Here is a 14,170-nt window from a genome sequence, read left to right as displayed (position 1 = left end):
GGTTCACCAGGACCCTGCCAGGGCCTGACCTGACAGTGCTGGCCTAGTGCACCGGGTCTCAGAGTGTGTGGCCTGCCCGCCCGGCTGATTTCCTCTGCCAACAATACTCAGTTTGCTCTCTTCTCTCCCTCTATTTGTTTTCCTGGACAATCCTTGTCAACTCTTTTTTCCAAAAATTTTATTGACATATAATGGATATATAAAGAACTGAACATAGTGAAAGTGTACAATTTAATAAGGTTGGACAAATGAAAACACCTGTGATACTATCAATTGTGTGATACAACAATCAAGGCAATCAAGGAAACTTCCCAGAGTTTCCTTGTGTCCCTTAGGTCCTTTTGTTTGTTTGTTTGTTTGTTGTTGTTGTTTTTGTGGTAGGAACATCGACCATGAGATCTACACCCTTTACAAACTTCTCAATGTACAGTACTGTGCGTGGATGCTGTACAGCAGATCTCTAGAACTTATTCATCTTCTATACGGAAGTTTTATACCCATTGAATAACAACTCCCTTTCCCCCCAAACCCCCGCAACCACTGTTGTGTTCTCTGCTGCTCCAAGCTTGACTATTTTAAGTATCTTATATAAGTGGAATGGTGCAGTCTTTGCCCTTTGGTGACTGGCTTATTTCACTTAGCATAACGTCCTCCGGGTTCATTCATGTCGTAACTGGCAGGAATTCCTTCTTTCGATTAAGGCTTGATTTTTATGCTCCAGTTGTCAATTCCTAAAGGAAACCGTCTCTACCATTATCTTTTCTAATTCTCTCCCTTTGTTCACATTTCTGTAAGCGAAACTTGAATCTCCAGAGGGCAAGGACAATACAGTATTCCAGTCTGCAAGCCCAGCTCTGAACAGAGTATTAGGTCCATGGAAGGTGTTAAATAATGTTTGTGAATTTGTGAAACAATGAAAATTAGGGGCAAGTTGCTTTTTTTGTAAGCTTGTTTTCTTAAGATATGAATTAATATAATCTTGAAAGGACTGCTTTTGAAGAACTCTGGTCATTTCTAACTATTTGGGAAACAATTAGCCCTCTTCCTAAACTCCACTCTTGTTCAGAAAAATTAAATATGAAGGTAGCATAGAAATATGTAGGGAGCCTATTACTTTACCTTCCTTTTCAATGCTGCCTTTGGCTAAGTTCTTTAAGTATGAGTAGATGCCTCGTGAGGTTTTCTGCAGCTTGTATGCAGGTCATCCATTCAAACTATCATCTGAACAACTTCAAAAAAATCCAAAAGGTGAAACAAACTGTACCTCCATGTAAAGTTTTGATAATACTTGTATTAAAGAAAAGATATTTTAGTCAACTGGAAGAGTTTTCCCAGAATCAAAAAGACAAAGAATTTCCATAAACCACCATTCTTAAACAGAAAATGAGCTGTGTCACACTTTTTCTTTTAAAACAAAGGCTGATATAAATAAAACCCTTTTCTCATAGTTGGTACTCTGCAGTATTTTATAATAATCAGTATTTTGTCATATTACAAAAGATAATAAGCCACTTTTAAATAGCTGTGTACTCAGGAGTTAACAAACACAGTATCAGACTCATAGCTGAGTTTAAATTCTAAATCCAATACTTGAAATGAAAGAAGTACCTCTCTTCCCCAAACACTCTGGCAATAAACTAAAACTGGTGAAATTGAATATTAAAAATTCTTTTATATAGTCACATATTTCTTAATCTTCTAAATTCTTTAGTAAACTCAGTTGATCTATAGTTGAGAACTCATTCCAGGACTTGGGGTAATCTTCTTTCCTAGACAGTTGGCAGGCTTGTCACAAAAGCCTTCATCATTCAAATTCCTCCTCTGAGACAACAATTGCCCAATTTTAAAAGCAGTATCATATGTTTACAAAGCTACATGAAGGTCTAATCTTGCCTGTTAGCATTCACCAGCTTTTCTTCTTCAGAGCACAAGACAATTATTGCGAATCTCATGATGCGTTCTCTGTTTTGCCAGAAAATTTGGAATAAAAATCAACAAAGCTAATTCCTTTAAAGACTGGATTCCCAGCTTCCAATTTATGTCTCTTTTCTTCTCCCCACTTGCTTTTATAATCAGGGACACCAGTACACTTCTACTAGAACAATGCACTTGAATGGCTTAAGTGAAGAAATGAAATCAATGACAGGACAGCAATCATGTTCATTTTTGGGCACAGCCACCCATGACCACATCCTAGGAAATTCCTAAGGTGCTAGGTATGGAGCCCTCTAGTGGTGGTGAGGGTGGTTCTCGTCTTTAAAAAGCCACTTCTGTTCTGGTTTTTTTTTTCCTACATACAAAATATATCCATTTATTTACTCATTCATTAAACAATTAATAATAATTAATAATCACATGCTACATGAATGAAACTGTGCTAGGCAGTGGTGATAAAATAGAGGTTGAAAAACCTGCAGTGCAGCAGGCAGACAGACAAATAAAATAACAGTAGGAAGCAATGTGCCATGTGCTCCCTGAGTGCAGGAAGTATATAATTACAAGGATCGTGGAAAGGATACTGCACATACTGAGAGCACTGACAGAGGCCATGCAGGAAAGCTGACGTTGACATGAGTCATGAAGACACAGGGAAGCGTACTTAAGGCTCCAGGAGAACCTGCACAAAGCATGGCATTTGTGAGATAGTAAGGGAAGATTACACAATGGTTACAGATGGATGAAGGGCACAGAGGAGGACAAGCAAAGAGAGGAAAAGGGAAAACTAAGAAGGACCCAAAATGATATGAGAAGATGCAGAAAACATCTCGAAGGAGAAGGAAGCTATTAGAATTTCAAGCCAAAGAGTTACAGAGTCTGAATTTGCATCTAGCGATATTATTCCTTCGAATAATATCTATTCGATATTATTGTCGAAGGTAGAGGCAAAGAGCTCCGCTCTGAGATGGTTACAAAAATATAGATACAAACCAACAAAGGCCTAAACTAAGACAGTGGAAATGAGGAAAGAAAAGAGGAAATGGGTTCATGAGCTACTGGGATATAGAATTGACATGATTTAAGAACCGTTTGGATATGGAGGATGAGGGAGAGAAAAAAAAAAACAACATAACCCTGAATTATTTCTAGAGTTTAGTTTGGGACATGCCACTTCTGTAATACGTGGGAGACCTCCAAGTGGAGCAAGTTGGAATGTATGAGCCTGGAACTCAGGAGGAATGTCTGGGTTGAAATAAAAAACGAGGGTTTTTTAACACAAGCAACATACAGATAGGAGAGGAGGGAACGTGGTTAATGAAGGAGACAAAACAGGATGGTCTGAGAGGAAGGAGAAAAAAAATCAGTGTCACTAAACCAAGAGGACCGGGAGTTTCCTGAAGAGAGCCGTCACAGGCATAAATTCCTATATAGCAGTGAAATAAGATGAAGCCTGCTAAGTGCCCAGGGACTCTCATGCCCCAGAAATTATTGGTGACTACAGAGGGTGTCGGTGGAGTTGGACACAAATCAGATTCTAATGGGTCGAAGAGTTGGCAGAACCACAAGAAACAGAATACAATTTCTAGAGGTTTGGGATAAAGAAAAATATTTGCTAATTGGCTGGAAGATCTTGATAGTTTTCTTCTACAAAATTCTACTAAGAAAGCAGTTGTATCAAGGGAAGAGGACATGCTTCCCCAGATATCTAAGTTACTCCTAACCTGGATGTTAAGAAGCTGAGGAGATGGAGCCAGGTAGATTCCAATCAGGATTTATCTTGGAGACTTGGCTTAGGGTGCTCACGCACGCAGTACAACTGTTCCTGACTGTGTAATAAAGAAGTAAGTGGGGTGTAGCGACAGCCGCCTCCCTTACCTCATGGTTTGTGTGGTGGTAGGAGGTGTATGGAGGATAACCATTTTAAGCAGGAGAAAGATAGAAATGAGCTACAGGGGAGTAAAATAACCCACAGATAAACACACAGAAATAAAGAGGGGCATGCCTTAGGAACAGTCATGCTACTGTTTACTCACGGGTGGTCCGGGGGGACCTGGTTTTCCTGGAGGACCTGTTTTTCCTCGTCTTCCCTGGAAACCAAAGAGAAACAGATAATAAATACCTGTGATTCCTTTGTATTTTAAGATGAGGCAACATTAAATGGCAACTTTAAAGACAGTAAAAATCAACTTAGAGTTAAAAAAATAATTTCAAGTCCACGTCACCTTTAAACATCAACAAAATCTAAAAGCTATGGGCGAAATCTTAATGACCAAGATGAGAAAAGTAGTGCTTGGAATGAATAAACTTTAACTTATTAGCAGTCCTTTAAATGCTGTCTACCTTGTTACTCTTGTCAAGTAATATAAAGTATCTGAAAGATGGCCTAAGATTGGCATTTTATCTGATGCTTCTGTGGTTTCAGATGCAACAAAACCTGCATTTGTCATGGTAAATTGGTGTTCCTCAAAGAATGGTCTGAATTGTAATTAAAAAATTTTTTTTAATGTTTATTTTTGAGAGAGAGAGAGAGAAAGTGACTTTCTCTCTTTTTTTTTTTTTTGAGAAAAAAAATGTTTTTTAATGTTTATTTTCGAGAGAGAGAGAGAGAAAGGGGAGGGGGAGGGACAGAGAGAGGAAGACAGAGTCTAAAGCAGGCTCCAGGCTCTGAGCTGTCAGCAGAGACACGGGGCTCGAACCCACAAACCGCAAGATCAGGACCTGAGCCAACTATGGACTGAGCCATCCTTGTGCCCTTCTCAAGTGTAATCCTATAGGAGTAACCTGAGGGTGAGATTGGGTGTTACAAATGTATATTACGGAGCTCCACCCTAGATTTAGAGGTTCATGGCTTAGAATCTCTGGGGAAGGAAGCCATGAATCTGCATTTTAAAACACATCAGGTCATTCTTATGCTCAATGAAGTATGAAAAGCACTACCAGAAGCCATACCATAATCCTATGTAGTGTATAAAGCACATTAACTAGCTCTTCTATTCCTTTTGGATGGTTAAGCTATTTTTAAGTAAACTAAAAAAAGACCCCTTGTTTATTAATCATTATCATAATGTAATGTTAACTTTGCCACGTTCACAACTAGCTAAATTCCAACTGCAAGAGTTAGAAAAATAAGATTGGGCTAATATCTCTAGGTAACTGTGTATCTAATATCACTGAAAAAATGATTTTTATAAATTTTTAAATTTTTTTCCCTTTCTAATAGAAGGAAGTAAGCTTAGGTATTAAAGCATATATTTTGAATGAGAAGCATTTCTGAGCATATTTTATAAATATGGCCACTACTTCATTGTCCTGATTATTTTATTGTCATATTGGTAACATATTAATACGCTTAAGACTTGTTGCTACTGAAAAAGTAAAAGTATTGTATTAATCTTTCAAGTTTGGAGGTGGTTGGAGGGAGAACTGTAAACATAAACACAGAAGGCCTATTTCATTCACTAATTTTCTTGGCTTGAAAGTGTCAGGCAAAGTAGTTTTCTCTCTCTGGTTTTCATTCAGGCTTGGAGTGGGGTAGGAAGTCAATGCCAGTTAAACCAGCAGAGTAAGTTTTGGGAGGTAAGTAAGCACAAACCACACTGTGACTGGGCAGGAAATGCCTGTGCTGCTGTTGAAAGTGGATTAAATGCACAGCATCAGGAGTTTATATAAAAACAGCTGTTTTTATAAACAATCCTAGTTAAAGTCTACGGAACAGAAATATAATCAGTGGTGTTTTCACATTTATGTTTCACGTTTCTGTTTCAGAGTTGTGAATTGGGAGTTCCTTTGGGGAACTGTAACATTGGAACGAACATATAATTTAATAGTCTGTATACTTAATAAAAGTTATACACATGTACACCATTCTGGTCTTGTAGTTTACGCATTCTGAAAATCAATATATTGGGTCTTTTAGTAAATGTAAGTCAATTAGACCCTGAGGACTAATCAATGATAAAAAGTTTACTTAGAAAATGGAAGCACTGTAATTTATTTATTCACAAGAGCACAAAGAAACAAAAATCAATGGCATCGAAGTGGGTGATTGGTTCTTTCTTTTAGGTTGAGATAAGTTAAAACCATAGGATCAACTTCTGTGTGCATTCTCCTTTCGTTAAAGGAGGCATGTATATTGATCGGGGCAGGAAGTAGGGAAAATGAGGCTGACTATTCATCAACTTTTATCACAGAGTTAATGGTTAAGGTAAACCAAATGTCAGATATTGTAACATAACATTGGCATGTCTCAGGTTGAAGAGTGAAAACATTCACGATTCAGTATGGTATGGGCAAGCGTCCAAATTCTTGCATATCACTGCTGGTTTATGTGATCATTCAAGTCAGCCTTGCAATTGTCAGAGTGCACTGATGTGCATTCTGGAAGAGTGCAGGGGAATCCTGCTTTTGTTCCCGCATGCTTGCTGAGAGTGGAGATGCAGGTAAAATATTTTTCAGGGCTGTTAAATTACTGGAACACACCGTGTGCAGAAGATAACTTCAGATGACATGTATTTTCAGCTTAAATGTGATTTGTAGTCTTGAGTTTCTAGAACACCATAATACAGATTTGAATACTTTTTAAAGATTTTCTTTACAAAGAAGCACAGGCCCCATTTGTTAGCCATACAGCTAAATAAGCCTTAAATATATTTGGACCTAGGACTTTAGCTTAAGTCTTGAGTTTCAGTGACCTGTAGGAGGGGTCTGACAGGACAGAGCGGGCGAGGGGGAGGTGAGTAGATGAAAACCTGGTAGAAGCTCCAGAAGATGATGTCTCGAAGCGGTCTTGAACTATTGGATTGACAGATTGTGGCCCTACTCCCAGACATCATGTTTCTTCTCTCCAAGGAGCTCCATGAATTAACTCCTTTGTCTTCTTTATCCCCATTCAAGGCCTCCAACAGCATGGAACAGTCTCCCATTCTCCCATTCCTCCAAAACATCTTTTGTCTTTTCCCTTAAAAACATTAGGGAAAGGCAAAAGCCTACCTAAGACATAACAGTAGATTTTTGGTAGGGTGCATTTTATTGTGTAACCTGAATAATTCGGGGAATATTTTATTATTTATAATGTATGCCAAGACAGCAGGCATAAGCCACAATTCTCATCCTAGAACTAAAATCAGATTCATCCAGTTTTTCTGAGGAAAGTGTAATCTATGAATCTCTGGTTTTTCTTTACAGGACTCCAGGGGACTGTGTGGGGACACCTGGGGCCAGTGGATGCCTGGGGCCAGGGCTGAGGGCTGCTGGTGGTGGGGGTGACGTGATGGAAGGAATGGTGGCCTCATGTTTGTTCCCACTTCTGCCTCCTTCTATGTCAGTGCCTTCACTGCAGGGCTTACTTTAGAACCCACTGCAAAGTTAAGACAAAAAGTGGGGACTTGGATGAGGGTGGGGATGCAAATCCTAGCAGATAACAGACAAATGCTGACCTGGGGTAACCTTCCTGGTTAGGATGCCTACTCCCAGGTGGCCATTTGTTCAGAAGCAATTTTGATAAATTGCAGTCTGGCTGAATCTCCAGTTGGATGGGGACCTACTGTTCTAGCATAATCACAATCAGGCTAATCCAACACTTTTCTGAAAAGTGGAGCATAAAGCACAAAACACAGATTCACCATATCAGGTTGCCCTGGAAACCTCAAAGTGCTCAACATGTAAGTTTCCTGTTTGGTAATAGTGGAAAGGTTATTAGACAGCAGTTTAGATATTTGTCTAATGATTTAAGCCCAGTGGTGTTCCAACCTGATTGTGCCTCAGCATCATCAGGAGGACTAGTTACAACAGATCAATTCTGAGGAAAGGGAACCCTTGTGCACTGTTGGTGGACATGTACACCGGTGCAGCCACTATGGAAAACAGTATGGAGTCCTTCAAAAAAGTAAAAATAGAAATACCATACTGATTCCACATTCCTTATTTATTTACGGAAAAAACACTAATCTGAAGAGATATATGCACCCGTATATTTATTGCAGCATTATTCACAATAGCCAAGGTATGGAAGAAACCTAAGTGTCCATCAACAGATGAAGGATAAAGAAGCAACTACAGGGGCATATGGGTGGCTCAGTCGGTTAAGCATCTGACTTCGGCTCAGGTCACAATCTTGCAGTTTGTGAGTTCGAGCTCTGCATTGGGCTCTCGGAGTCTGTGTCTCATTCTCTCTCTGCCCCTCCCTCACTTGTGCTCTGTCTTTCAAAAATAAATAAATGTAAAAAAAGTTAAAAAAAGAAGATATTACACACACACACACACACACACACACACACACACACACTGAAATATTAGGAATAAAAAGAATGAAATCTTGCCATTTGCAACAACATGGATAGAACTAGAGGGTATTATGCTAAGTGAAAGAAGTTACAGAAAGACAAATACCATGTGATCTCCCTGATATGTGGAATCTAAAAATCAAAACAAATAAACAAACAAAACAAAACAGAAAACATACTCCGAAATACAGAGAATAAACTGGTGGTTGCCAGAGGGGAGGGGCGTGGGAGAATGGGTGAAATAGATGAAGGAGATTGAGAGGTATAAAGTAAAGAAGTCATGGGGATGTAAAGTACAGCAAAGAGAGAAAGTTGATAGAATTGTAGTAATATTGTATGGTAACAGATGGTGGCTAGACTTATTGTGGTGATTATTTTGTAATGTGTATAAATGTTGAACCACTATGTTGCATACCTGAAATGACTGTAATATTGTATGTCAACTATACTTAAAAAAAACAACAGCAGATTTGTGTCCCCACTTCCAGAGTTTTTGATTCACTAGGTCTGGGGCAGGGCCTGAGAATTCACATTTCTAACAAGTTCCCAGTGATGTTGATGCTGCTGGCCTCAAGACCATGCTTTGAGAACTCCTACTCTAAGCCTCAAGTTCTTATTCATATTTAAAGTTAGGAAATCATTGGAGTGCCTAGGGACTCAGTCAGTTAAGCATCTGACTTGGGCTCAGGCCATGATCTAGCAGTTTGTGAGTTCAAGCCCTACCTCAGGCTCTGTGCTGACAGCTCAGAGCCTGGAGCCTGCTTCAGATTCTGTGTCCCCCCCTATTTCTGCCCCTCCCCTTCTCACTCTCTGTCTCTCTCTCTCTGTTTCTTTCAAAAATAAATAAACATTAAAAAATAAAATAAAGTTAGGCAATTATGTAGAGCCCCTAATGTCTTATAAATCTTGTAGCTTAGAACAAAAGAGCTTAATTGGTTTTGTGATTATGTGAAACTTTGAGGATAAAAAGACCATTGTCAAATTCAAGAGCACTTGGACTGGAATCATGGCTTTTTCTTTACGGAATTTTTTTTGGTGTGCATCCAGATTTCATTGCCTATACTTTGCAACAGGTTTGATAAGCATTAAAAAAAATCTCATGTAAATTCCTACCATATATACACCCATTAGGATGGCTTTCTTTCAAAACACAGAAAATACATATTAGCAGGGATGTGGAAAAATTGGAACACTTATTTACTCTTGGTGAGATGGAAAATTTTGTTAACTGCTATGGAAAACACTATGCAGATTCTTTAAAAAATTATAAGCAGGACTACCATATGATCTAGAAATCCCACTTCTGGGAATATATCCAAAAGAATTGAAAGCAAGGTCTTGAAGAGATATTTGCACACCCATGTTCATAGCAGCACTATTCAGCATAACCATGAGGTGGAACCAATTCAAATGTCCACTAACAGATGAATGGATAAACAAAATGTGCTTTATATACATACAATGGAATATTATTTAGTCTTAAAAAGGAAGGAAATTCTGACACAGGCTACAACATGAATGAACCTTGATGACATTATGTTAATTGAAAGAATCATAGTCAAATAAGTCATGAAACAAAAATACTATATGATTACTGTATATACCACTTCTATGAGGTACGTAGGTAGTCAAATTTATAGAAACAGAAAGCAGAGTGGTGGTTACCAGGGGCTGGGGGAAGAGAATAGAGGGGAGTTGTTGTTTAATGAATACAGAGTTTTAGTTTGCAAGATAAAAAAGTTCTGGAAATCTATTTCACAACAGTGTGAATATATTTAACATTACAGAACTGTACACTTGAAAATGGTTAAGATGGCAAATTTTATGTGATATGTATTTTCCCACAATTAAAAACAACAATACTCGACATCCAATACATGGTTGTAATAACATTAGTTCCTTTACTTCCTGCCCTTCTGCCATCTTCTGTGCAATTCTCTACTTCTTCCTCATTTAAAAATGTTTGATAATATAGAGTATCAAGCAAACATTCTAAAACATGTATTGAGCATGAATTAAAAATTGTAACCAATTCTTAACTATGTGTATGGTATTTTTTCATCTAAAATAACAATCAAGTTGTGCCCAATAAGCATAGAAATATAAGCATTAAATTGTGAGGTATTCATACAATGGAATACTATATAGCACATATGGAATACAAGTACATGCAACTACAAGTGACTTGCAAACACGAAAGGAATAAATGCAATCAAAATGAAACCATGCTGTTAGAAGTTATAATGGGTTGCTGCTGTGGGAGCCGGGAGTGACTGAAAGAGAGCATTAGAAGGATTTTTACAGTGTTAGTGATGCTTATGTTCTATTTCTTGACGCTGTGTGCTGGTTACATGGGTGTGCTCATTTAAAAAATTTTTTTTTAATGTTTTAATTTATTTTTGAGAGAGAGACAGCATGAGCAGGGGAGTGGCAGAGACAGAGAGGGAAACAGAGGATCTGAAGTGGAATCGGCACTGACAGCAGAGAGCCCAACGTGAAGCTCAAACCCACCAGCCATGAGATCATGACCTGAGCCGAAGTTGGATGCTTAGCAGACCAAGATACCCCGGAGCCATGGGTGTGCTCAATTTTTGCAAAATCATCAAGTTGTGTACCTGTGTGATACATATATTTTTCTGAATGTATGTTACAATAATTTACAAAAATGAAACCAGGAGATTTCAACAACAGAATGATTTCATTTGAATTATATAATGACTTCAACCATCTGCATTTGCCATGTGCAAGGCCACAGAGGGTCATTATTTTCAGGAAGAAAACAAGGCTACTTAAACAAATGACATGTACAAATTTCAACAGTTAAAAATAACCTGATGCTTCCAGGATGACTTGCAGTATGAGAGCACGTGTATCTTAAATTAGTCACTTGATTTATAAACACTTGGCCCTGCAGAAGCATTACTAAGAGAAAGAATGCAAATAATGGACTACTGGTACTTATCTGACAGATGGTTTTTGCTGTGGATGAGGAGGATGATGATGAAGACAAGGTTAGAGCAGTAATCGGACTTAAATAAAGGATGGTATGCAGGCCTCAAGCCCACAGAGGAGACATATGTGAAAGCAGTCTCTCTAAATTGCCAGATCTTGCTAATACAGCTGGCTCCTCTCAAATATTTCCCTGTCCCATGTGTGTATTTAGCACACTCTTAGGCATCAGCTCAGCCTGAACAAGGTATCAAGGAAATGTCAAGGAAGAGGAGACAGGGCCTTGACTGGCATCCGCAACTGTGAATGAGGTGTTAATTACACAGGAAAACATTACAGACTATTTGGGAAGTTTAGTTTTCTTTTTTTACATTGTGAGCGGAAATAAGATTTATGACTGATGTAAAAAGTTACCACATTTTGAAATCAATGATATGTGAAAAAAGGGGGATTGGGATACTTATGTGAGCAATGCATAATACCCTAAATGCATTTTATTTCTTAACAGATATTTAAAAATATATCTATGACAGCAATAACCCTACTCATAAAGGTCTCATTATTTCAGGGATTAGACAAGTGGCTCTTATAAGGACATGGGAAGAGGACGTAGTTCAGCATGGACAAACTATTTGAAATAGGTTCAGAGCTCAGGAAAGATGAGTACATACTATGTTGCCATTCTCAATATTGCCTTTCTCCTTTAAGGTGGGATCTCAAATTTCTAAATCATTCCACAATTTCCCCATCTTTCTGTTCCCTGTACATTCTCTGAGTAACTCCAGTGGCTTTTCAAAACAAGTTAGAAATATGACAATATTATCTAACCTCCCTTAGCTATAAGTGAATAAGTGATAATCTAAATGAATGATAACACTTCATCAAAGCACTGGGCTGAGCCAAAGGGTCTAGTCTGTCAGTAATGTCTATAGTCACTGTTTAGTATTCCTATTAAGTTATAGTGTTGTTACTAATTTGGTCATGAAGGATAAATATAGTCAAGATCTGACCGCTTAACCTCCTTCTGTTTGAATGTACTAACAATCAGCTTTCCCTTCTGTGCCCTGAGCTATCCACGTCATAAAAAAAAAAATCTTAAGTCTATGACTAATAATTATTAAAATGGTTACCATTTATCAAGTACTTGCCACGGTCAGAGACTTAAGCAATGACTTAATATTAGTTTGCTTAACCTCTTCAAAACTACTGTGGGTGGGTGGTACTATTCCCATTTTACAGAGACAGAAAGGTTAAACATCTCGCTCCAAATCACTCTCCTCTTAATTAGTGAAGCAAAAATTTAAAGGCAAGTGTATCTGATCTTAAAACCCATAATCCTCAGGATTAAGGCTTCCTTGGTTGGTATCCCAATCATTCACAATTTAGGTTACTTTGCTGTTGTAATTGTTGAGGTTCTCTTATTTTCTCACAACCAGTCAGATTTTTTTAATGTCCCAATTGCTTATCACCTCTGTCCTTTGAAATTTGGGTGTCCTGGGCTCTTGCTCTTGCCTTAGAATCTACCCTGACTTCTGCAGACCTTCCAATATGCTAACCACAACCTGGACTCCTGATTGCCTTAATGCCTGCCATTGCCAGTCTCTTTCAAGGCACTTGATTCATCTTAGTATCATGGATGGGGCAACAGTAGGGTGTGGCTAAAACAACTTCCTGAACATGTGGTGAATATATTTTAACATCTCTGTGCTGGAAGCACACTGTAAAATGTTCCTTTCCTCCAAAATTGTAAATTCAAGGCAGGCATGTTCACAGAAGGGAAAAGGGGAATCAGACCTTGTACACAGCCTTCCTTGTTTGAAGATGATGTCTCTGGTCTTCCACATCTCTAAGCACTTTCATAATGCCTCACAAAGGCAGAATTTTCTCTTTCACTTTTGTTAAGAGAAACTGTTATGTTTTTAATTTAGAGTAGAAAGAACATGTAGAAGAAAAACAATGCACATAAACTGTCATGTCTACTTTCATAGAAATATTAAAATGAAAGCAATGTGCTGAGCTTCCCCAATAAGCTTCAGAGAGGTCAGAGTCTGAGCCAGTAAAACAAGAACACAACTAGCCTCAAGAGCCAGCACTAGGACAAAGAAATCATCAATGACATTTTATATCTTGATTTCAATTAACATGAAGTTATAAAGGGTATAATTTCAGCATTTTTGAGTTGCCTACTTTAAAAGATGAAATGTATCCTCAAGGGTGGAATTTTAGAACTGTATTTTGAATGTGAAGGATTGATTAACCAGCACCAAATAAATTCATGGGAATACATTTTTCAGTTATCCAATAACTTCCTGGTAAATGAAGAGAATTGCAGAGGATCCATAAGGTGATCTATAAAGGTCACCTGATTTTTGAAAGAGAACTTTTAGTGCATAATTCTCAATGCATAAATTTGAATTTAATAGGTAAAATTGCATTTGGATATTTAAATGCTGACTTCAGAATCAAACCCTAACCAAAAGATGGGTAAATTTATTTAAGAAAAGTGTACTGTCTGTGTTTTATACACTGTATGAGGGGGAAACACATTAAGATGACTAAGACCTGGATCTTGCCTTCAAAGTAGAAGACAAAGGACAGTTATTCATAACAACTATTTGGATAGACTTGCTCATTTGGTTATGGGTAAGCTTAGGAATTCTGGGGAGGGAAAGGAAGAATTAAGTTCTTTCCCATACTGATTATGGGTTACTCTTCAATAACTCTCTTCAGCCTTCTCTTTGAGTGGGAAGCAAGGGAAGTAGGGTTATCGGCATGGGAGTGAGATGTGGGGAGAAAGTCATCAGTACGCCCTCAGCAACAAGATGGGGTACCAAACCCTAAAATGTCTTCTCAAATAGGGACAGCTTTTCCTGGGTGCTTCTGCACTGACACAGATGTGTGTATCTTCTTTGGTCCTTTTCTGCTCTGATACTTAACACCAACCTTTTGATCAAGTGTGTTCAGAAGGTATTTCCCAGCCCATCATTCCTTTTTTTGATCCT

At 38.2% G+C, this 14,170-nt stretch overlaps 1 protein-coding gene across 1 annotated transcript in view; it reads right to left on the bottom strand.

Moving 5' to 3' along the window:
- The window catches only part of COL19A1 (collagen type XIX alpha 1 chain), a 329,204-nt gene that overhangs the window by 104,273 nt on the left and 210,761 nt on the right, over positions 1-14,170 (bottom strand). The window contains exon 17 of the mRNA XM_039245800.1: positions 3,972-4,025. Coding sequence (XP_039101731.1) covers positions 3,972-4,025 — 54 coding nt within the window. The remainder of the gene's footprint in view (positions 1-3,971; positions 4,026-14,170) is intronic.

Source organism: Hyaena hyaena, unplaced genomic scaffold (genome assembly GCF_003009895.1).
Source record: "Hyaena hyaena isolate Hyena2069 unplaced genomic scaffold, ASM300989v1 scaffold_271, whole genome shotgun sequence".
Lineage (NCBI taxonomy): Eukaryota > Metazoa > Chordata > Mammalia > Carnivora > Hyaenidae > Hyaena > Hyaena hyaena.
The sequence above is the reverse complement of the archived record's forward strand: the minus strand, read 5'-3'. Positions and strand labels throughout refer to the sequence as shown.